The sequence below is a fragment of the Eubalaena glacialis genome, chromosome 6 (genome assembly GCF_028564815.1).
Source record: "Eubalaena glacialis isolate mEubGla1 chromosome 6, mEubGla1.1.hap2.+ XY, whole genome shotgun sequence".
In the NCBI taxonomy this organism is placed as follows: Eukaryota; Metazoa; Chordata; class Mammalia; order Artiodactyla; family Balaenidae; genus Eubalaena; species Eubalaena glacialis.
The window spans coordinates 129,919,175-129,945,076 of record NC_083721.1 but is presented as its reverse complement, the minus strand read 5'-3'; the positions used below and the strand labels follow the sequence as shown (position 1 = coordinate 129,945,076).

General features: G+C 38.2%; 1 protein-coding gene across 5 annotated transcripts in view; it reads right to left on the bottom strand.

Moving 5' to 3' along the window:
* The window catches only part of CEP70 (centrosomal protein 70), an 84,571-nt gene extending 60,518 nt beyond the window's left edge, over window positions 1–24,053 (bottom strand). For 4 of the 5 annotated variants that reach the window (XM_061193642.1, XM_061193645.1, XM_061193644.1 and 1 more), the window contains exons 1-6: window positions 23,925–24,053; window positions 21,900–22,002; window positions 4,244–4,369; window positions 1,575–1,665; window positions 1,327–1,450; window positions 813–993 (exon numbers count right to left, since the gene is read on the bottom strand). In XM_061193642.1, coding sequence (XP_061049625.1) covers window positions 813–993; window positions 1,327–1,450; window positions 1,575–1,665; window positions 4,244–4,369; window positions 21,900–21,908 — 531 coding nt within the window. In that variant the 5' untranslated portion in view covers window positions 21,909–22,002; window positions 23,925–24,053. Of the gene's footprint in view, window positions 1–812; window positions 994–1,326; window positions 1,451–1,574; window positions 1,666–4,243; window positions 4,370–21,899; window positions 22,003–23,924 lie in introns of those variants that run through there. The other variant, XM_061193646.1, reaches the window with a different exon arrangement.
* Window positions 24,054–25,902: the final 1,849 nt, after the last annotated feature.

Here is a 25,902-nt window from a genome sequence, read left to right as displayed (position 1 = left end):
CAGGGTGAGAGAGTGTCATGGACATATATACACTACCAAATGTAAAATAGATAGCTAGTGGGAAGCAGCCGCATAGCACAGGGAGATCAGCTCGGTGCTTTGTGACCACCTAGAAGGGTGGGATAGGGATGGTGGGAGATGCAAGAGGGAAGAGATATGGGAACATATGTATATGTATAACTGATTCACTTTGTTATAAAGCAGAAACTAACACACCATTGTAAAGCAATTATACTTCAATAAAGATGTTTAAAAAAAAAAAAAAAAAAAAGAAAAAGGCAAGGGTGGGAGCAGGGAAACCAAGAGAGAAGCAGGCAAGAAATGAAGGTGACGTGGATCAGAATGGAGACTAAAAGAAGAAAGTTTGGGGAGGAAATTCAGGAACTCAGTTTTGGACATGTAAACAAGTTCTAGATGTCTATTAGACATCCAGTAGAGATATCAAGTAGGGTGTAGGATGTGAGTCTGAAGTTAAGGGAAGAGATGTGCGCTATGGATTTAAAAGTGCTGTGAATTAGACTGAGCATCACCAAGGGAGTTAGAATTTATAGGAAAGAGAAAAGTCCGGGTAATCCAACATAAGAGGTTAGGAAGATGAGAAGAATCAGCAAAGGAGCTGAAAAATATCCAGTGGGGTTGAGGAAAACCAGAAGAGAGGATGTTCTGGAAACGAAGCAAATAAAGTATTTCAAGGCAACGACAATGATAGGTCAAGTAAGATAAGGACCACTGAATTAAGCAACACGGAAGTCACCTGTAACCCTGACAAGCTGTCTTAATACTATCATGTAAGAAAATGTTTAGCTCAGTACCTGTAAAGCTTTATGCTCCTTTTGAAGTTCTTTTATTTTATTCTGTTGCTGGCAAACCCTATTTAGGGATTCATCCTCCATTTCACCAATTTTGGATTTCACACTCTCCATAATTTGTTCCAAGTCATTAGCTCGTTGCTCCTGATCTGCTGCTCGGCATCGTTGTAGCTGAAGTTCATTTCTAATAACAGACACACAATTCCTTCCCTTAGTAATAAAAATAAAACATATCAACAAACATATCCATCTAACAACACAATGAGTTTCTAAAATTTCTTTGCATTCTTAAAATTTCTATCCTATAACACAAACCAACTGAAGAAATATAGGATACCATTACATATCTAAGCTAAGCTATTACCAAAAGATTTACCTACTAAAAACATTTTTAATTTAATATTTAATCAAAATGGAAAATTAAATTTCAAGATTTTTTTCAAGGGAGTTATTTTTAGAATGCATACCACTTGTACACAAACAATTCAAAAGAGATCTTTTTTTTCCATTTTCTTACTTAAGCTGCTTATTAGTTTCTATGAGCTCCCGGATCATGTTCTGTTGACGTGATGTTTCTTCCATCAAAGTTTTTAAATTCTCCCTCATCCTTTGTGATGATTGTTTGTCAAAAATGATGAGATCTACATTTTTTGAAATGTAATACACATAGTAAAAATAAAGATAAGGAAAAAAATTTAACATCAAAAATTTTTTAACAGAAAAAGAACATTTTTATCTTAAGAAGCAAGAATAGGACCTGATTACCTTTCATATCTGTTCTTTTGACTAGAGATAAAGGTTTTAAGCCATGCATCAGCAACAGCACGTTTATGCTTTCCCATTCTGCTTCTTCCAGCTACAATTACGAGGGAGAAAAGGATCAACTTTAAGATACAAGGTGAAGAAATACCCTTGTATATAATTACCTTTGTTTCCAGAATAACAGACTTCTTCTCCAAAAGCTTTAATAGGAATTTTTATACACATATAATGATTAAAATTAAAACAAATTTGTTTCTAACAAAATTAAGAGACTAAAAAGGATGCAAATAAGCACAGATAATTACATTATATAATTCCAGAATACTCACATATAGGCCTTCATGGATAAATTAAATAAAAATAAAAAACCTTGTAATTTCAGTGAAACAAACAGAACTTAGGTTTTTTGTTTTTTGTTTTTTTAAAGTCTTTATTGAATTTGTTACAATATTGTTTCTGTTTTATGTTTTGGTTTTTTGGCCAGGAGGCATGCGGGTTCTTAGCTCCCCAACCAGGGATCAAACCCACCCCCCCCTGCATTGGAAGGCCAAGTCTTAACCACTGGACCACCAGTGAAGTCCCGTCCTTAGGTTTTTTATTTAACTGAACCAGACCACGCCTCAATCAAAATAAAAAGCTGCAAATTAGGTTATATTAATTGAAGAGTAAAGAAAGGTTGAGTCACTAAGAAACAAGTGTTACTTTAACCATGACTAGGGTCACAACAAAATCAAAACATATCTGACTTGACAGAGCCAGTAATTTAGATAGAACTTGTCTATTATACAAGGAACTAACTATGAAAAGGAGTCTGCCCATCCAGGTAACTGATTCTAGTAGAATCATTCTGAAAGACACTCAAGTTTTGTATTGCTGATTCTAAATATGTATTTACACCATAAACCTGAGAGGGTAACTCTCACTCTCTAGATTAAAAAAGAATAAAAACTAAAATAAATAAAAACCTAACAATGGGAAGAAAAATAAGAACATAAAATACAGATAAGAACAGAAATGGAGATTTTTTTAAATGACACATTTAAATCCATGATATTAACAGTTTTATAATGGGCTCTTAATTTAAGTACAATGATCAACTTTGAAATCACTGTGTGAGGTACTTTGCGTTCTTTTTAAAATACCTTAAGTACCTTACTTATTTGTGAAAATATAATTTGAGTGAATTTTCAATCTATTTAAATGCTTGAAAAAATATATTTTATACATTTTCATTAGTGTAGAGTATATAAATATCATAATAACTTTAAGATTAATAATTTAGACAATTTTTCCCCTCTCACCCTCCTAGACAATTTTTAAAAGTATGCTCCACATCCAAATGCCCCTCAGACATTAAAAAATCTACCAAGATAGATAGGCAACAAGGATACACCATATAGCTAGAGAATTATAACCATTATCTTATATTTTTTAATAGCGTAAAATCTGATTCACTATGTTATACACCTGAGACTAATATAGTACTGTAAATCAACTATACTTTAATTAAAAAAAAATCTATCACGACAAAAAACAAATTATTATGATGGCTCTCTGATAGCACTATGACTCACAGCGCCAAACAAATCTTTCCTTTTGACTGCTGACTTTCTTCCCTTTCTTTATCCTTTCTATAACTCTCCTCCCTCCCACAACCTTTTCCCTTATTTATGTCTTCTGGTCACAAAGATTAATGACACAGAACTAAAATTATTGCTAATATCTGTTTTAGGAGCCAAAAGCTCTGTGTGGGTATATAAGTGGATGCCTACTATGACTCATAAAAACAAAATGCTCTATAAATAACAATGTCACACATTTTGAATGACCCAATTACACATATCGTTCCCTGACAGCTCTTTTAAGAGAAAGAAAAACATAACTGTTTGCAAATTCTGAAAATAGTTGAGAATGGTATTTTCCAAAGTATGTGCTGCAGAACACCAGTCTAATGAAATATTCATCAGATTAGTGTTAAATAAGTAGGAAATACTGTATACTAAAGCCTCTTTTTGGAGACTGATAGTACAGTAAGTCCCCTACATACAAACGAGTTCTGTTCCGAGAGTGTGTTTGTAAGTCCAATTTGTTCTTAAGTCCAACAAAGTTAGCCTAGGTACCCAACTAACACAATTGGCTATACAGCACTGTACTGTAATAAGTTTCTAATACTTTTCACACAAATAATACATAAAAAACAAACACAAAAAATAAACATTTTTAATCCTACAGTACACTACCTTGAAAAGTACAGTAGTACAGTACAACAGCTGGCATACAGGGGCTGGTATCACGTGAACGGGCAGGAAGAGTTACTGACTGGAGGAGGGAAAGGCAGATGGTAGAGCTGAACGATCGTCAGCAGCAGGAGACGGAGGGCAAGCTGCAATTTCACTCACGCCCAACATCGATGGCACAGGTTCTGGTTCCTTGCTGGAACCAGATGCACGTTCCCATCTTTGAAAGTTAGCAACTTGAAGGTTCGTATGTAGGGGACTTATTGTATTGTGAAGTCTTAGAATAACGGTATCACTTAATAGTCTTTAACCCTTCATTTCCCAAAATGATTTTACTAAAGCAGTCTTTGAGAGTTAAGATTTTTCACATTTGTAGATGTGGTATTCTTTGACATATACTTTGACAAACACTGGCTTCAAATATTTTAGGTTTACCTGTTTTTCAGTCATGAGTCTGTTTGATGATTTGCTGGACTCCTGGGCTTTAGGGGCTGCTGTAGATACAATTTTCTTTGTAGAGTCAAAGGAAGTAGAGGTTGGCAATAAAAAATTGTGAGTTGCCTAAATTAAGAAAAAAGTGCAACAGGTGTTAAAGGAAATTACATCTAAAAGAACCTACTACTCTTAGGCAATTTAAGTATTCCTGTGTCAAAACTTTTATGACTTCTAAGAAAACTGATTAAGAATTTTATAATGTTCTCCAGAAATAAAGCATTATGGGGTTTTACATACATACACACAAAGAAAACTATTTGTTTTAACTAGATAATGTGAAAAGCAAGTGATGCTAATAAATAAATTGATGTTTTTTGGAAGCTGCTTCCCAAAAAAACTAAAAGAACTGTGTCTGACCCAAAGTTACAGGCCAGTCTAACAATTCACTGGACTAACTCGAAGGGTAAATGATGTGCCACATTCTTAGGTGGTCTTTATTTATTAAGTAGCTAAAAAGCTAGCAACAAAGGATTCTGTATGGCACACACAAAGGTTTATATTAAGTTGACCCTCCCATCACTTGCTCTTGTTGTCTAAGACTGTGCCACTCTGTAGGAAAATATTTCCTTGGATTTTTTGATATCTAACTGCTCCTTTGCAGAGGCACAATCACACACACACATTCATTAGCATCATGGAATCTCAGAGCTTGAGAGAACCTCGGAAATTGTTTAATCCAAAATCTCTAGCTGCCCAGAGCTGGCAAGAGAGAGTGTTGGGAGAATTGTATGAATATATCAGATGCTAAAACCATCTGAGACCCAGAGAGGTAAAATGATCTTCCCAGGATTCCTTAGAAGTAGGTCTCCCTGCTGCTAGTTCAGTACTTCTTGCAAAGCACCATTCTGTCCTTCTATATCTGCTTCAGGTAGTGAAATCCAACTCAACAATTTACTAGCCACCAATAATTCATTTTCAGCTAAACCTAGTAACACGTTACAAATTCTCAAATTCTGCCATTTTTGCTACTTGACATCACAGAGTACTCTCTCACCTTTAAATTCTGGGCTCCAACAACTAAGTCACCCACTATGTTCATCCCTCCCATGTTTATTTTAAATAAAGATACTTTTCAAAAATATCAGCCAACTTCAACGGCTATCACCTTTCAGCTAGTTTTTAAACTTTTCATTAGAGAAATTTTCAAAAATACATAAAAGTAGAGAACGAGTACAATGAACCCAAGTATTCATTAATCCAGGTTCAATGATAACCAACATTCTTCCATACTTGTTTCATTTCTTCCTTACCCACTTATATTTCAGTATTCATCTCTAATAAATACAGACCCTTTTTAAACATAACTTCAATACCACTGTCACACCCAATTATAGTAATAATCCCTTACTATCACTTAATATCTAGTCCATGTTCAATTCTCCCCCAAATGTCTTAAAAATGTCTTTTGGGGTTTTTCTTTTCAAGGAATGCATATAGCATTCCTAAATTTCTTTTAATCTGTAACAATCTCACTCGTCTCCCCCCACCCTCTTTTTTTTTAACCTGACATTTATTTGTTGAAGAAATAGGCCATTTGGGCTTCCCTGGTGGCGCAGTGGTTGAGAATCTGCTTGCCAATGCAGGGGACACGGGTTCGAGCCCTGGTCTGGGAAGATCCCACATGCCGCGGAGCAACTAGGCCCGTGAGCCACAGTTACTGAGCCTGCGCGTCTGGAGCCTGTGCTCCGCAACAAGAGAGGCCGCGATAGTGAGAGGCCCGCGCACCGCGATGAAGAGTGGCCCCCCACTTGCCACAACTAGAGAGAGCCCTCGCACAGAAACGAAGACCCAACACAGCCATAAATAAATAAATTAATCACATAAATAAACCCAAAGTTTAAAAAAAAAAAGAAAACTTACTTTACAAACGAATCTTTTAAAAAAAAAGAAAAAGAAAAAAGAAATAGGCCATTTGTCTTATAGAATTACTCACATTTCGGATTTGGCTTATTGTATTCTTATCATTTAACATATTTCTTCATCCCCTATGTTTCTTGTAAACTAGTTACATCTAAAGGCTTTACTAAATTCAGGTTCAGTATTTTTTGGCAAGAGTATTTCAGAGGTGATGCTGTGTTCTTCCTACTGCATCACCATCAGGAGTCAGCCAGTTTTAAAGTGGGAAGAATACGTCTGTAGCAGACATAAGGGGAGTAAATATCAATCTAAGAGAATTCCCCAAGAGTGTGGAGCCACATATTCTGACAACCTCCCTAACAGCCACACCAGACTTCTTTCAAGTCTTCAAAGTGTCATCTCCCTCCAGGTTCTAGGCCTAGGCACTCTTATCCTCTTCACTTAGTTAACTCATACTTGACCTTCAGCTCTCGACTCATATTTCCTTCTTCAGGGAAATCTCCCCTGATCCCGTGACTAGATCAGGTCCTCTTTTTATATGCTCTTCTAGCACTACAAAGAGTAAAGTATAAAGGTTTAGAGTTCAGAGTCAGGTGGCCTGAGTGACTAGCAGCTTAACCATTTATTAAACTGTGTGACATGGACAAACTCAACATCTGTAAAAGAGATGTTGATTTCTTCATCTGTAAAAGGAAAACATAGTAATACCTATATCTCACAGGTTGAATTAAGTCAGACAACATATATAAAGTATGTAGAACCTGAAACAGAGAAACTTATAGATAATTGGTGTCATTGCCATATATTACTATGCTGAATGAAATAGATCTTACCTAATCTTACCACTGTGTATTATCTTAGACTTCTTCTACAAATTACACAGCTTAATTACCTGTGTAATTTGTTTTATATGAATACATCTAGATAAGACTAAATTCCATGAGGTAAGTAGCCTACTTTTTGGTAATAGTAGAGTGGGCAACTCTGCCTCCAAAGACAATGAAAAAAGCTGAATAAACTATGTTAAAGAAATGTCTTCTTCTTAAAAGCATTAAAGAACTAATAAGATAATGACGAATTATCATGGGAAAAAAATCAAGAAGATGAAAACTCACTTTCTCCCTGAAGGCATTTGCCAAATCCAAAGAAAAATCTGTGAAAATGAATGCTAAAATCAAAGTCACTCCCCCATTTAAAATTGTTACCTAGATGGGCTATAACTCTCAGAATAAGGGTGAACCAGATGTAAACCACCTCTGAAACCTAGCTTCCTCTCCTCTGGGTCATTCTTATACGTCAAGAAGGTCCCACATTAATAGTGCTTCCATTGATTTACCAATTTTCAAGAAAATGAATTGGTTCCTTATCTTCTGAAGATAATCCTGTTTTAAAAATCTAATATTAGTATGAGGTTGTGAATTTAAACATATTTTATACATTTCAGTTCACTGAAATTATTATTATTATTATTAATAATATTAAAATGGATTATAGACCTAAATATAAGACCAGGTACCATAAAACTCTTAGAGGAAAACATAGGCATAACACTCTTTGACATAAATTACAGCAATATCTTTTTCGATCCATCTCCTAGAGTAATGGAAATAAAAATAAAAATAAACAAATGGGACCTAATTAAACTCAAAACCTTTTGCACAGCAAAGGAAGCCACAAACAAAATGAAAAGACAACCCACAAAATGGGAGAAAATATTCACAAACAATGCGACCGACAAGGAATTAGTCTCAAAAATTTACAAACAGCTCATGCGGCTCAACATCCAAAAAACAAACAACCCAGTCAAAGAATAGGCAGAAGACCTAAACAGACATTTCTCCAAAGAAGACATACAGGGACTTCCCTGGTGGTGCAGTGGTTGAGAGTCCGCCTGCCAACGCAGGGGGCACGGGTTCAAGCCCCGGTCTGGGAAGATCCCACATGCCGTGGAGCAACTAAGCCCGTGTGCCACCACTACTGAGCCTGCGCATCACAACTGCTGAGCCCACGTGCCACAGCTACTGAAGCCTGCGTACCTGGAGCCCGTGCTCTGCAAAGAGAGGCCACTGCAATGAGAAGTCCGCACACAGCAACGAAGACTAGCCCCAGCTTGCTGCAACTAGAGAAAGCCCACGCGCAGCAATGAAGACCCAACGCAGCCAAAGATAGATAAATAAATAAATATATATATATATATTTAAAAACGAAGACATACAGATGGGCAAGAGGTACCTGAAAAGATGTCCAATATTGCTAACTATTAGAGAAATGCAAATCAAAACTATGAGATATCACCTCACACCAGTCAGAATGGCCATCATCAAAAAATCTACAAACAATAAATGCTGGAGAGGGTGTGGAGAAAAGGGAACCCTCCTACACTGTTGGTGGGAATGTAAATTGATACAGCCACTGTGGAGAACAGTATGGAGGTTCCTTAAAAAACTAAAATATAGAGCTATCATATGATCCAGCATTCCCACTCCTGGGCATATATCTGCAGAAAAACAGTTCGAAAAGATACATACACCCCAAAGTTCATTGCAGCACTGTTTACAATAGCCAAGACATGGAAGAAAATCTAAATGTCCATCGATAAAGAAGATGTGGTATATATAAAATGGAATATTACTCAGCCATTAAAAAGAATGAAATAATGCCACTTGCAGCAACATGGATGGACTTGGAGATTATCATACTAAGTGAAGTTAAGTCCAACAGAGAAAGACAAATATCATATGATACCACTTATATGTGGAATCTAAAAAAAAATGATACAAATGAACTTATTTGCAAAACAGAAAGAGACTCACGGACTTAGAGAATGAACTTATGGTTGGGGGGGCAGGGATAGATTGGGAGTTTGGGACTGACATAAACACACTGCTATATTTAAAATAGATAACCAACAAGGACCTACTGTAAAAAAATTTTTTTAATCTAATATCAGTATGAGGTCATGAATTTAAACATATTTTATGGATTTCAGTTCACTATTATTATTATTATTATTATTATTATTAAAGCTTATGTGGTCTCATCTTTGGCTGGGGGAAGGCTATTCAAGCCTATCCTTTTGATATGACTCCACTAGTAGCTTCCTTGTTGTCTGATATCTTGAACCAGTTCTGCTCCGAATCTGAAATCATCCATTTCTTCAAGATCAGGAAGAGATGATTCTGGGAAGATGGCAGAGTAGGAAGCATCAGGAATGAGTCTCCCCAACTAGAAAAAAAACTTCACTGGCAGAATCTGTCTCATGTTAACTATTTTGGAACTCTGAGTCTATTGAGGCTTGCAAATTCCACTGAAGGATTAAAGGATGATTTGTGGTTAATTTCAGTCAATTTCACCTCTCAGCAGGGTAAAAGTCACCTATTCCCCACCCTCAGCTTTAAGGCAGGCAGCTGTGCACAATGTACCAGGAGCAGGTTATACCCAGTTTATGTGAGTCAGGATGGGCAAAAAGGACCTTGTCCTCCAAATTCTGGGGTTCTGTGATCTGACTGATTGCTGCTTCTGATCTCAGAGGAGCAGACAAAGAGGCAGGGGTCTTACTGTACTTCCTCCCACTGTTATAAGCTCCTCTCAGGTTGGTTAAAGTGACTTACAGGGGATTTAAAGGACCATTGTCCTTTTCTTCTCTTCATTTTTCTCTTTTCCCCTTTTGGAAACCATACATTTAAAAACTAGGACATTTAAAAGCAAATGCAGGGACTTCCCTGGTGGTGCAGTGGTTAAGAATCCACCTGCCAATGCAGGGGACACGGGTTTGATCCCTGGCCTGGGGAGATCCCACATGCCGTGGAGCAACTAAGCCCATGCACCACAACTACTGAGCCTGCACTCTAGAGCCCACGAGCCACAACTACTGAGCCCACACACCACAACTACTGAAGCCAGCATGCCCTAGAGCCCGCACGCCACAACTACTAAGCCCACATGCTGCAAACACTGAAACCCATGCGCCTAGAGCCCGTGCTCCACAACAGAAGCCACCACAAATGAGAAGCCCGCGCACTGCAATGAAGAGTAGGCCCCACTCGCCGCAACTAGAGAAACCACACATGCAGCAACAAAGACCCAATGCAGACAAAATTTTTAAAATAATAATTTAAAAAAATAAAAGTAAATGCACATATGGGAAATTAGAAAGTCACTGCACATGCCCAAGAAAGGTGCAGGCTAAAAAAAGACCTTAAGTTTATACCTCAGGCTGATCCTCAGCACAGAGACAGCCATGACAATTTAAAACAAACAAACAAACAAAAACAAAACCCAGAAAACCTTGGTGAAGGAAGAGAATCTTATTTCCAGACATACCAAATTATTAGATTGAAATGTTCAGTTTTCAACAAAAAATAAGGGATACAAAGAATCGGGAAAGTATGGCCCATTTAAAGGAAAAAAACAAATCTACAGAAACTGTCCCTGAAAAAAAAGACCTGATGGCAGAACTACTAGACAAAGATTTTAAAACAACCACCTTAAAAATATTCAAAGAACTAAAGGAAGATGTGGAGAAAAATTAAGAGAAAATATATGAACAAAATGGAAATATCAATAAAGAGATGGGAAACCTAAAAAGAAATCAAAAAAATTCTGGAGTTGAAAAGTACAATAACTGAAATGAAAAATTCACTAGAGGCATTCAAAGGCAATTTGAACAGGCAAAAGAAAGAATCAGTAAATGTGACAATAAGACAATAGAAATTACTGAGTCTAAGGAACAGAAAAAAAAGACTGAATAAAAGTGAACAGTGCGGGACTTCCCTGATGGTCCAGTGGTTAAGAATCCATCTTGCAGGGACTTCCCTGGTGGCACAGTGGTTAAGAATCCACCTGCTAATGCAGGGGACACAGGTTCAATCCCTGGTCTGGGAATATCCCACATACCACGGAGCAACTAAGCCCGTGAACCACAACTACTGAGCCCATGTGCTGCAACAACTGAAGCTCGCAAGCCTAGAGCCTGTACTCTGCAACAAGAGAAGCCACCGCAATGAGAAGCCCGTGCACCACAATAAAGAGTAGCCACCACTTGCCGCAACTAGAGAAAGCCCGCGTGCAGCAACAAAGACCCAATGCAGCCAAAAAATAAATAAAAAAATTTTTTTAATTAAAAAAAAAAAGAATCCATCTTGCAATGCAGGGGACGCTGGTTCTATCCCTGGTCAGGGAACTAAGATCCCACATGCCACAGGGCAACTAAGCCTGCGCGCCGCAACTAGAGAGCCAAAGTGCCGCAACTACAGAGCCCACGTGCTTTGGAGCCCGTGCACCACAACTAGAGAGAAGCCCAAATGCTGCAAGCCTGCATACTGCAACAAAAGATCCCACATGCCGCAACTAAGACCCGACACAGCCAAATAAATAAATAAATAAATATTTTTTAAAAAAAGTGAACAGTGCCTAAAGGACCTCCACTTTTTGTTTTCTACATGATTTAACACATTACTGACCAGGGGATTTTTGCAGAAACTAACGCCTGTGGCCATCAATTTGTTATGTAAGTGAATACTGAAACACCCGTGTTTGAGTAAATATCAACAACTTTTTTTGCACTTAATGTATTTATTTGAAACTTTGCACATGTCTTACTAAAGCATTCTATTATTTCGTTAGAGTGTGACAGGGAGTATAGCAGGCACCTCTGTGCAGGGGAACAGAACATCTATTACAAATACACCATGTTTCACTGCGCTTTCCCCTGGAAGAGCAGACTCTACACTTTCCGGCAGCATTTTTTTTTTAGTCCTGTGGGGGTTATTTCCTCTACGAATGTTCTTTTATTTTACCTGAGAGTTGACAAGGTGGATCTTTGTGTGGGGGCTCTTTTAGAAATGCCACAAGAAGGACCAGGTGCAGGACTACCACTACATTCACCAGAATGGTCAGTTACCCATTCTCTAGTTACTGCTAACAAAAACTGCTTGTAAGTAATTTTATTCTGTGCCTTAAGGCTACAATAAATTTCAAATGCATTGAATAAACTGCAATTACTCAAATAGAAACCCACTTTCTTATACCATTTTCAAGTTTTCCAGAGGATATTGAAGTTTGCCAGATATTGATTGGATCAATCAACTCCTTTCATACATTATACTCTAATACACAAGTAGGCTTAGTTATCTGATGGCCAGTCCTCCTGTCTTCCTTTCCTGTAGATGCTATGGAGGCGTCATGAATAGTTGTCACCATGCGGACTAGCTTCTTGTCTTTCCATATAAGAATCACTTCTCCCTTCTGTAAGAATGTCATTTCTCCCCTCTGTAGATTTTTAGATTTCTCCTTTAATTTGTTTGGTAGACCACAATTCTCTCCTATGGTCCCACAAACTCTGGTTTTATTTTTCAACAATATTTCAGATGTGGACACACTGTGGTAATAATTGTCTTAGTAAATATGGTGCCATAAACCAAGATAAGGTTGTAGGACCCATAATATTGTTTCTTGCAGTTTCTTTCCTTCACCTGTGTAAATCTCAAGGTTGCATAGATATCTGATTTCACTTTCACTAACCATCCTGACCAAAATTTCATATTTTGTAAGTTTTCCAGGATTATAGGTTTTGAATCTGAGCTGTCCTCTCCACTTTATGATTGCCTCATCAAGTGATAGCTCCTGTTTGGGTATTATAGATCGATTGAAATTTTGGTAGAAAATAATCCAAAAGAGGTTTAACTTTTGAAATTCTGTCTGCAGGAAGTGGAGTTTCTGAGTTATCGTTAAAGTGAAGAAATGTCATTATTTGTTCAAACCTTCTTCTCGTCATAATCTTTGGAAAGATAGGTGTTTCAAGTAAATGATCAATCAACCAATATTCTTTCCAGTGTAACTTTCTTATTTGTCCCACCAGAATTATTAATCCAAGAAACTTCTTCATGTCACTATCAGTTACATCAGTCCATTTTGAAGCCTTATCATACTTTTTATATGATTTTTCATTCTGTTGGTGATACAAGTTTGTCTGAGAAGTGACCAACTCGAAAAAGTAGTTACCAAAAATTAATTCTGTTATTTCACTAACACTTTGCAGGTTATTACACTCAATAGTTACACCTGACACATCTGTAAGTCTTCTAATTTTCGTGAAATGTTGTCTTCAATCCACTCTTCTGTAGAAGCAAAGGAGCATTCTCCAGAACCATGAGCTTCATTTTCACTTTCTGCATCAGAATCAATCACTAAGGTTTTTTGTTTTTTTGTTGGCCTAATATGCACATCATCTAAATCAGAACTATATTCTGAAGAACTACCATCTTCTGAGACACTAGTATATACGTCACTTGGAAAATCAGAGAAAGTATCTGCATAAATTCACTGAAAAGTTCTTCTTCACTCAAAATTTCACGATGCGTCATTTTTGAAAATTTTACCATAATAAAATTGCATTTATAATATACACCAGATTGGAACAAAAACCTAAAGGAGCAAAATGTGAATGATAATGACAATCATAAGTTGTATAAAGAACCTTTGATCAATTTTAAGTTCTAACAGCTTGGCACAGTGATGTTAATTGTATCACTCTCTAAAAACATATTGATACATCTCCAGTCAATAACATTTGGGTAACAAAAATCTCCAGTCAATAATGTGTTAAGAAACAGATAATTTTTTAAAAAACAATCACTAGTCTAAAAGCTAATATTATTGTAACTTTGGTATGTAATGTCACATCTCATTTTCCACCTAATTTAGGAGACTGGGTCTTCCCTGGTGGTGCAGTGGTTAAGAATCTGCCTGCCAATGCAGGGGACATGGGTTCGAGCCCTGGTCTGGGAAGATCTCACATGCCACGGAGCAACTAAGCCCGTGCACCACAAATACTGAGCCTACGCTCTAGAGCCTGTGAGCCACAATTACTGAAGCCCGCACACCTAGAGCCTGTGCTCCGCAACAAGAGAAGCCACCGCAAGGAGAAGCCTGCGCACTGCAACAATGAGTAGCCGCCGCTCTTCGCAACTAGAGAAAGCCCGCACGCAGCAATGAAGATCCAATGCAGCCAAAAATAAAAATAAATAAAAAATAAATAAGAGACTAAATTCATTTAAAACAATTATTAATTTATGTTTTGGGGCACACATGTATAAAGATGTAATTGTGCAACATCGACAACTAAAAGAGGGGGGGAGTGTTATAATTTATAATGTTAAATGTAATCTCCATGGTAACTGCAAAGAAAACAGTGATAAAATATATAGAAAAGGAAATGAGAAAAGTGAAAAGAAAAACATTTCACTACAAAAAAATCAACTAAACACCACAAGACAGTAATACAGGAAATGAGAAGAAAAAAAAAAAGCCATAAGATATTACAAATAGCAAAATGACAGAAATAATCCCTACCTATGAGTAATCACTTTAAATGTAAATGGGTTAAACTCCTGACAGACTGGCAGAATGAATTTAAGAAATCCAACTACATGTGTCTAAAACAGAACCCACTTTAGATCCAGCAACACAAAGACGCTGAAAGTGAAAGGATGGTAAAAGATATTCCATGAAAATAGTAACCAAGAGAAAGCAAGAGCGGCTATATTAGTATCAGACAAAATAGACTTTAAATCAAAAAAGGTTACTAGAGACAAAGATGACATTACATATTAATAAAAGATTCAATACAGCAAGAATATATAACAGTTATAAACACTTATGCACTTAATAACAGATCACCAAAACATATGAAGTAAAAATTGACAGAACTGAAGAAAGAAATAGTTCTACAATAGTAGTTGGAGACTTTAACACCCCATTCTCAATAATAGATAGAACAACCAGATAGAAGAAAAGTAATGAAACAGGATGTGACACAGTAAACCAACCAGATCTAATAGATTTATAAAGAACACTCTGGGGAATTCCCTGGTGGTCCAGTGGTTAGGACTCTGCGCTTCCTGTGAGCACGGGTTTGATCCCTGGTCAGGGAACTAAGATCCCACAAGCTGCGTGGTGTGGCCAAAACAAAAACAAAAACAAAAACACTCTACCCAACAACTACAGAATACACAGTCTTCCAAGTGCACGTGGAACATTTTCCAGGATAGACTATATGTTAGGCCACAAATTAAGTCACCACAAACGGATGAAGTTAGAAATCAATAACATAAATAAAACAAAAAATCATAAATTTATGGAAATTAAACAACACATTTATAAATAACCAATGGATGAAAGAAGAAATCACAAGAAAAATTAGAAAATACTTAAGATATTAATGAAAGTGAAAACACAAAACTTACGGGACACAGTGAAAGCAGTGCTAAGGGGGAAATTTATAGCTATAAAAGTTTACATTAAAAAATGTGAAAGGTCTCAAATTAACAACCTAACTTTACAACTTAAGGAACTAGAAAAAGAATAACAAACTAAACCCAAAGCTAGCAAAGGAAAGAAAATAATAAAGATAAATTAGAGCAGAAACAAAGGAAATAGAGAATAGGAAAGCAATAGAGGAAGTCAATGAAAGACAGCTGAAAAGATCAACAAAAATGACAAACGTTTAGCTAGATGAACAGAAAAAAAGAGAAGATTCAAATTATTAAAATCAGAAATGAAAGTGGGGACATTACTATCAATTATACAGAAATTTAAAGTATAAAACAATACTATGAACAATGGTATGCCAACAAATTAGATAACCAAAATGAAATGGATAAATTCCTAGAAACACAAAACTTACCAAGACTGAATCACAAAGAAATAGAAAATCTCAGTACACCTATAACTAGTAAGGAGATTGAATCAGTAATCAAAAAACTCCAAACAAAGAAAAGACTTGGACCTGGTGGCTTCACTGAGGAATTCTACCAAAACATTTAAAGAACTATTAGCAATCCTTCTCAAACTTTTCCAAAATATTAAAGAGGAGGGAACACTTCCTAACTCATTCCTGGAGGTTAGCATTACCCTAATATCAAAACCAGACAAAGACAATACAAGAAAAGAAAACTAAAGACTAATATGCCTTATAAGCATCAATGCAAAAATCCTCAACAAAATACTAGTAAACCAAATTCAGCAGCTTATTAAAAGGATTACACACCATTTCCAAGTGGGAGTTATAGCTGGAATGTAGGAATAGTTCAACATATGAAAAGAAATCAACGTATTACACTACATTAATGGAATGAAGGAAAAGAAATATCATCATCTCAACTGATGCAGAAAAAGCATTTGACAAAACCCAACACCGTTTCATGATAAAAACACTCAACAAACTAGGAATAGAAGGAAACTAACTCAACAAAATAAAAGCCATATATAAAAAAGCTACAGCAAACATCATACTCAATGGTGAAAGACTGAAAGCTTTCCAAGATGAGGAACAAGGCAAGGATGTCCACATTCACCACTTTTTTTTTTTTTTTTTGGAGTATAATTGCTTTACAATGTTGTGTTAGTTTCTGGTGTAATACATAGTGAATCAGCTATATGTATACATATATCCCCTCCCCCTTGGACCTCCCTCCCACTCCACCCCCATCCCACCCATCCAGGTCATCACAGAGCATGGAGCTGAGCTCCGTGTGCTATACAGCAGGTTCCCACTAGCTATCTATTTTACACATGGTAGTGTATATATATCAATCCTAATCTCCCGATTCGTCCCAACCTGCCCCTCCCCCCACCATGTCCACATGTCCATTCTCTACATCTGCATCTCTATTTCTGCCCTGGAAATAGGTTCATTTGTACCATTTTTCTGGATTCCACATATATGAGTTAATATACGATATTTGTTTTTCTTTCTGATTTACTTCACTCTGTATGACAGACTCTAGGTCCATCCACATCTCCAAAAATGACCTAATTTCGTTCCTTTTTATGGCTGAGTAATATTTCATGGTATATAAGTACTACATCTTCTATATCCATTCATCGGTCATTGGACACTTAGGTTGTTTCCATGTCCTGGCTATTGTAAATAGTGCTGCAATGAACATTGGGGTACATGTGTCATTTTGAATTATGGTTTTCTCAGGGTATATGCCCAGTAGTGGGATTGCTGGGTCATATGGTAGTCCTATATTTAGTTTTTCAAGGCACCTCCATACTGTTCTCCATAGTGGCTGTATCAATTTACGTTCCCACCAACAGTGCAAGAGGGTTCCCTTTTCTCCACACCCTCTCCAGCATTTATTGTTTGTAGATTTTTTGATGACGGTCATTCTGACCGGTGTGAGGTGATACCTCATTGTAGTTTTGATTTGCATTTCTCTAATAATTTAGTGATGTTGACCATCTTTTCATGTGCCTCTTGGCCATCTGTATGTCTCCTTTGGAGAAATGTCTATTTAGGTCTTCTGCCCAATTTTTGATTGGGTTGTTTGTTTTTTTGATATTGAGCTCCATGAGCTGTTTGTATATTTCGGAGATTAATCCTTTGTCCATTGCTTCGTTTGCAAATATTTTTTCCCATTCTGAGGGTTGTCTTTTCGTCTTGTTTATGGTTTTCCTTGCTGTGCAAAAGCTTTTTAAGTTTAATTAGGTCTCATTTGTTTATTTTTGTTTTTATTTTCATTACTCTAGGACATGGGTCAAAAAAGATCTTGCTGTGGTTTATGTCAGAGTGTTTTTCCTATATTTTCCTCTAAGAGTTTTATAGTGTCTGGTCTATTTAGGTCTTTAATCCATTTTGAAAACTTTTGTGTATGGCATTAGATATGGTGTTCTAATTTCATTCTTTTACATGTAGCTGTCCAGTTTTCCCAGCACCAATTATTGAAGAGGCTGTCTTTTCTCCATTGTATATTCTTGCCTCCTCTGTCATAGATTAGGTGACCATAGGTGCACAGGTTTATCTCTGGGTTTTCTATCCTGTACCATTGATCTATAGTTCTGTTTTTGTGCCACTACCATACTGTCTTGATTACTGTAGCTTTGTAGTATAGTCTGAAGTCAGAGAGCCTGATTCCTCCAGCTCTGTTTTTCTTTCTCAAGATTGCTTTGGCTATTCAGGGTCTTTTGTGTTTCCATACAAATTGTAAAATTTTTTGATCTAATTCTGTGAAGAAAGCCATTGGTAATCTGATAGGGATTGCACTGAATCTGTAGATTGCTTTGGGTAGTACAGTCATTTTCACAGTATTGATTATTCCAATCCAAGAACATAGTATATTTCTCCATCTGTTTGTGTCATCTTTGATTTCTTTCATCAGTTTTATAGTTTTCTGTGTAAAGTTCTTTTTATTCCACGTAGAATTGGAAGTTCTCACCAAGCAATTAAGCTAGAAATAAAAGGCATCCAAATTGAAAAGGAAGAAGTAAAATTACGCCTATGTGCAGATGATATGATTTTATGTGCAGAAAACCCTAAAGAATACACACACACACACACACACACACAGAAAACTGTTAGAATAAATGAATTCAGCAAAGTAGCAGGATACAAAAATCAACATATAAAAATCAGTGCATTTCTACACACTAACAATGAATAACCCAAAAAGGAAATTAACAACTCCATTTACAACAGCATAAAAATGAATAAAAACGAGAGTAAACTTAACCAAGGAGGTGAAAGCCTTGTACAATGAAAACTACAAAACATTGATCAAAGAAATTAAACAGACATAAATAAATGGGAATATATCCTATGTTCATGGATCATAAGACTTAATATTAAGACATCAATACTAACTAAAGCAATCTACAGATTCAGTGTAATCCCCATCAAAATCCCAATGACATTTTTTGCAGAAATAGAGAACCCATTCTAAAATACATAGGGAATCTCAAGGGACCCTGAATAGCCAATACAATCTTGAAAAAGAAGAAAGAAGCTGGAGGAGTCACACTTCCTGATTTTAAAACTCACTGCAAAGCTACAAAAATCAAAACATAGTGGTACTGGCATACAGACCAATGGAGGAGAATAAAGAGCCCAGATACAATTCCTCACATTTATTGTCAAATGATTTTCAACAAGAGTGCCAAAAATCCTTCAAAGGGTAATGGTCAGTCTCTTCCTCTTCTGGAAAAACTGTAAAAAGAATGAAGTTGGACCCTTACTTAAGACCATACACAAAAATTAACTCAAAATGGATCAAAGATCTAAATGTAAGAGCCAAAACTATAGAACTCTTAGAAGAAAACGTAGGGTAAAAGCTTCACAATCCTGGATTTGGCAATGATTTCGTGGATATGACACCAAAGGCACAGGCAACAAAAGTAAAAATAGACAAATTGGACTTCACAAAAATTTAAAACTTCCGTGCATCAAAACATATTGTCAACAGAGTAAACAGGCAATCCATGGAATGGGAGAAAATATTTGCAAATCATTTGTGATAAGGGATTAATATCCAGAATATACAGAGAATTCCTGAAACTCAACAACAAAAATTCTGATTAAAAAATGGGCAAGGAACTTGCACTTATCTAAAGAATATATAAAAATGCCCATAAACACATGAAAAGATTTCAATATCACTACCCATTAGGTAAATGCAAATCAAAACTAGGATGTTGGTGAGTACGTGGAGAAATTGAAACCCTTGTGCACTGTTGGTAGGAATGTCAAATGATACAGCTGCTGTGAAAAATAGCATGGTGGTTCTTCAAAAAACTAACTGTAGAATTGCCCTTATGATTCAGCAATTCTACTTCTGGGTATATTCAAAAGAATTGAAAGCAGGGTCTTGAAGAGATATTTGTACATCCATGTTCACAGCAGCACTATTCACAATAGCTAAAATGTGGAAGCAACCCAAGTTCTATCAAGAGATGAATGTATAAGCAAAATATGGTATATCCATACAATGGAATATTATTCAGCCTTAAACAGGAAGGAAATGTTTACATACGCTACAACATGGATGAACTTTAAGGACATTAGCTAATCACAAAAAAAGAAATGCTGTATGATTCCACTTATACAGAAAGTAGAATGGTGGTTGCCAGGGTCTTGGGGGGATGGTGAGTTATTGTTTCAGCTTTACAAGATGAAAAGAGTTCTGTGTGTGTCTATAGCTAGAGCTAGGATACTTATTTCTACCTGTCTACTGAAAGGCCTCAAACAGAGACTGACTCAGTATCCCTAGAATACAGATTATGATGTTGAAATGCTATTTCCTTCTTTAAAAAAACAGAGTTTCTTGAAGAAATGATGATTTCAGATTTGGGACAGAATTGATTTAAGATATCAGACAACAAGGAAGCTATTAAAGACTAGTAGGGTCATATCAAAAGGATAGGCTTGAATAGGCTCCCCCCAGCCAAAGATGAGACCACATGAGCTTTGATAATAATGATAATTGCAATGAACTGAAACACATAAAATGTTTAAATTCATGACCTCATACTTATATTAGATTTTAAAAAGAATTGTCTTCAGAAGATAAAAAACTGATTCACTTTCTCAAAAATTGGTAAACAAATGGAAAGAATCAAACATTTATGCTGCCTTTCCTAAAGGAATTGTACTGCTGCATATTCAAATGATAGATAAGGGACTAATATTCCAACTAATAAGTAAAAAAGCCATGATAGAATTAGAATACCACTATTTTGCAACCTTCAATGAACAGATACAGGCATCAAGTATCAACAGGTGCTGAAAACACAAAGAGAAACAATGAGACATTCCGCACCTCCTATGGTCTTGGCAAACACCACCTAGAGAATTACCAAAGGGATTGAATCTGAGTCTGATCCAGTCTTGGATCCAGCTACCAATATACGGGAACTACCCGGGGCAGAGGAACATAATTAACTGTACATGAGTGTGCAATCTGCAAAATCCAGACTGTAGGATATACAGGTCAAATGACCCAAGTTCTTCATCAGATAAATTGTAAGGAAAAGAAAGGAATAGGGAGAAAACCTACAGATTAAAAGAGATTTTTTTTTAATTTAATGAACAAGACTACATTATAGTGCTGAACAATACAGATTTATGAAAAAACTTTTCTTAACACAAGGAAGCAATTACTATAAAAGTCAGAAGAATGGCTACTAATGGGAGTACACAAGTAGTTGTAATTGGGATGGAGCAAAGTCTTAACACAGCTAGCATGGTTCTTCACCCTGACCTAGGTGGTATCGTCTTTTAGTAATTCATTAAGCTACACATTTTTATGTATGTTCTTTTCTGTTTGACTTCATAATAAAAATTCATTTTCTAATAAAAAGATTTTGTTAAATAACAATAAAAGCAAAAGGAAAGGAAATACTAACTAAAAGAAGGCTGGTATAGCCAGAATGCCTAGGTTCGAATCATGGATTCTGCCACGCAACCAAGAAAGTACTAATCTCTCTGTGCCTCAATTTCCTTATCATAAAATGAATATAATAAAAGTACTTAGCTCATAGGTTCTTGTGAAGATTAGGAAAGTTAATATAGAAAGGACAAATAGAACAGTGCCTGGCACACAGGACAGAAGTGGTGATCAGAGTTGGTGACCAGCTATCTGTGTTATCTTAAAAAGTTATTTAACCACTCTGGGCTTCAGTTTCCTTAACTGAGTTTAAAATATCTGATAGGAGGGACTTCCCTGGCAGTCCAGTGGTTAAGACTCTGAACTTCCAATGCAGGGGCATGGGTTCGATCCCTGGTTGGGGAACTAAGATTCCCACATGCTGTGGTGGGGTGTGGCCAAAAAAAAAAAACTAAAGTATCTGACAGGATTATGAGGAGGTCAAAAGGAAATATACATATAGTATTCCATAATTAGTAGATCCTTTCCACAGTCTCTCAACATCCAGAGAGAGTTATCTGTCACATTAGACATACCTCAGTCATGGCACATTCCTCTTGTACTTTTCACCTGGTCATTCAAGTTGATCTCAATGAAATGATCACTCAGTGACTCTCATATCTGAAACTGGATCTTCATCTAAGTTTCAAAAAGATAAAGAGACCCAAATCTTAAAAAGTTCATCTCCTAGTAAGAATGGTCATGTGTTATTCCCAGAACAGGCATCCGTTGTACTGGTGGTAATCACTAAACAGAAGCTGGAACAACTGAATTAGCTAATGGCCTCTGATGCTCACCACCACGTGCCTTCACCCTTATCTTCTTTCCCCTTATCTTTCCTGTCCCCGCTCTGTTGAAACATTTAGCTGGGAGTACAATTCTATCATCATCTAGCATCAATTCTGATTCTGGCTTCAAAGGTAGAATAATTCTCATTGGCAGGGGTACTGTCAGATAAACAATACCACTGAACACAAAAAGCAAAGGCAGGGAGAACAACTTTCACAATTTCACCTGTGACCAAGCCCTCCTTTTCAGAAGTCCATACTGTGAAATTAATGTGCCAATAGTTTGCAGCTGCCTTTACCCCACTACAAGCTGTAACAGGACATAGGTTTGGAACTCTGAGTCAGAAGAGACCCAATGCTTCCCAAAGCCAAAGCAGAAGGTGCAGCTTGCTTTAATCAGTGTCATAACACACCTAAAGTAACACTGTGAGAATAGGAGTTGCAGGGTTGGAGTTCATTTGTACATGGCATAGAAAGCCAAGCGCAGAGAAGCAAAACACATTTCTATCTCCTTGCACTGTCCAGGTCTCCCAAGAGTCCTTTGGTAACTTGCCCTTTATAGGTCTGGAGCCCCTGTAACATGCACCATAAATTAAAATGTAATTATTTTTCACTACTTTTGGGGGATAAAACTGGAAATAAAGCATGGCCAGTAGCTGTTCTTTCTCAAGTGAGTCACATCAAAATGTACAATTAGCTTTCTCAAAAGTACATATTTCACTTTTACTGCAATAAATGGAACATCCAATGCTTTCAAAGTCTCTATTGTCTATTAAATGCAAAAGCTCTATTGCAAAAATATGCCAACATGCTGTTTAACGTTCCTAAAAAGAACTGAATCTACCGCAAATAAGGAAACGGAATTAGCACTGGATCTCATCTCAACCAAATCATTCTGCCCTGCGAGAGGTTACATAAAGGGTCAGAACACGCCTCCAAGCAGAAGCTGCGGGCAAAACCCTAGTCAGCCACCTCTTCCCCAAAGTGGGGCGGGGAAGGCCCGGGTCTACTTGGCAATACCAAAAGTAGAACAACACAAAAAAACAAAACAAAACCTCATACAGAGGACTGAAACCGACAGAGGTAATGCGTGCCCAGTGTTTAACATTATTACGGTTAGAAAATAAAGTAGTACAAAAACCTGTTTGGTCTGCGTGTTACGGGTCTCTTAGCCTTGCAATATTTTCACCTCATTGATTTTCTTAATAAAATCAAATTAGGCTCCGCATAAAGAGGCCCCTCCGATTCTGAAATGGGCCTAATAAACCGGAGAAGGAGATACCTACTCTACCCGTCCGCGTATCCCCCATCTTTTGCTACGAGCCTTCACTAGCCAAGCGACCTTCTCAGACACCTTGACAACTGCAAAGTGGAGCGGGTCGGCCCTAGTGGACGCTCGGGAATGGAGTAACTACAGCCTATCCAGAATCCAGGCTGCGCCGGCAATCATTCCACGCTTCACACTACCTCATTTAACCTTCAACCACCATGTAAGGCAAGAATTACCAGCTGTGTCCTACAGATGAAGAAACTGAGGCGCTGAGACGTTAAATGGGAAGCCAAAGATCACAAAGGGCGGGAAGCCAGACTTAACCAGGTTTCTCAGGTCACCCCGCTCCCCCCAGCCTTTATACTGGGATTTTCATTGCTCCTCTCTGGGAACCCCAGCAAGGGTCAGTCTGACCACTCGCAGGGCGCAGGTGTGGTCAGTTCCCGGGGTTCCTCAGGCAGGGCCTCCAGCCGCCGCTTCTGTGAACCCCGAAAGCCGCTCACCTTACTCAGCCGCCGCCGCCGCCTCCCTCCAGCAGCGGGCCCAGCCCCGCCGGCTCAGCGGCCTCCCACCCCGCCTCTGCGACCGTTACCACGCCGTGGGAGGCCTGCCAATCGAGCCCGAGCGCGTCGAGGAACTTGCCTCTGCTCTGGCTTAAACGCGGAGCGATTTTCTCGGACAGCCCGGGGAGGCTGGGCCTGCCCCGCGCCCTCTGGTTGGCTCCGCTTCTGGGGGCGGGGCCTACCTTTGACTTAGACCTGTGTGTACGGGGCTGGCTTTGTCGTCTGCGCCTGCGCACTTCCATTGCAGCAGAAAATAGCCTCTGGCTCGAGTTGTCTCACTTACCTGGATCCTCATTTGCCTGGAAGACTTAAGAAATTTACGTTTGAGGCTGTCGGTGAAAGTGAGGCCCGGGCCACGTGGCCGCTGCAGACTGCCCTCCATACACACACACGCACACACGTCGTGTCTGCTAGCTCTTGCTGCGGGTCTCGTCAGCGTGTTCTCTATGTTCCAGACCTGGCTGAGCGGTGCAGCGCCTGGCATTTGGAGGACGCAAATAAGTGTTTGTTGATGACGTTTTACCCTCCCATTAAACATTTTCCAAATCTCCACGAAGTGTCACGCCATACATCGAGCTCCAAAAATGCAAAAGTGTCTGGCTGGAGATGTTCAAAATCTAGTTAGGGAGATAGGTATACACCCTGAAATTAAGGTGCAGTGTGATAGGCATGATCTGAGAAAGGTGTCTAGGGCACAGAGGGGAAAGAAAAGGGTTTACCTCGGTCCCCGAAGTCTTCCTCGACCAGTGGGTCTCAACCCTGGCTGCACATTAGAATCACCTGGGGAGCTTTGAAAACAATGTTCAGACCCCAAGTTAAGTATATCAGAATCTGCTGGGTAGGACCCAAGCATTGGTAGTTTGTAAAGCTCCCCAGGTGATTCCAATGTGCAGCCAAGGTAGAGAACTACAAACCTAGAGTGATGCATAAGAAGAATGATTCTGAATGGTGAAGAGTTCCCCAGCAATACAGATAGGAAAGGTATTGAAACCGCAGAAATGCGTGGAGGGAGAGGGGGTTCAAGGACCTCCTGTTCTTTATGTCTCAGCACAGAAAGAATTCATTGAGAGGCAAAGTGATAGATCAGAAGTGATTTATTAGAGTAGGACGCTTGTGAGGCTTACAAGCCGGTGGGCAAGGGAATGCCGCTCCGAGAACTTAGTGGGCTAGTTTTATAATCAAAGGAAAAGAAGACCACCTTCTTCCTCATTCTTGAGTAGATATCAAGCTTCCATCATCAGTTCCACTTCCCCATCAGGCGGAGGAGTTTTCTTGTCCCCACATGGTCGAACTGGGACTGTCATGGCGCAATGGAAATGAGCAAAAAGGCAGTAACATATACTAAAATATAATAAATCATCTCGGGTTTCAGTATAATGTCACCTTTTCCTTATATTTTTGTTTTTAGTGTGCACAGAGAAGCATGTCCTAGGAATCATTAATTCACTGACCTCACTGGGCAGGATGTGTGTCTCATGCCACCACTGTTTTGTTTGGGGGCAAGTCATGCTTCTGTTGCTTGGTTTTGTTGCTAAGCAAGCCTGCTTTCTTTTTTTTAAGTTTTATTTATTTTATTTATCTATTTTTGGCTGCGTTGGGTCCTTGTTGCTGCGCGTGGGCTTTCTCTAGTTGCGGTGAGCGGGGGCTACTCTTCGTTGCGGTACGCTTGCTTCTCATTGCGGTGGCTTGTTGTGGAGCACGGGCTCTAGGCACGCAGGCTTCAGTAGTTGCAGCACTTGGGCTCAGTAGTTGTGGCTCACGGACTCTAGAGCACAGGCTCAGGAGTTGTGGCGCACGGGCTTAGTTGCTCCGCGGCATGTGGGATCTTCCTGGACCAGGGCTCGAACCCGTGTCCCCTGCATTGGCAGGCGGACTCCTAACCACTGTGCCACCGGGGAAGTCCCAAGCCTGCTTTCTT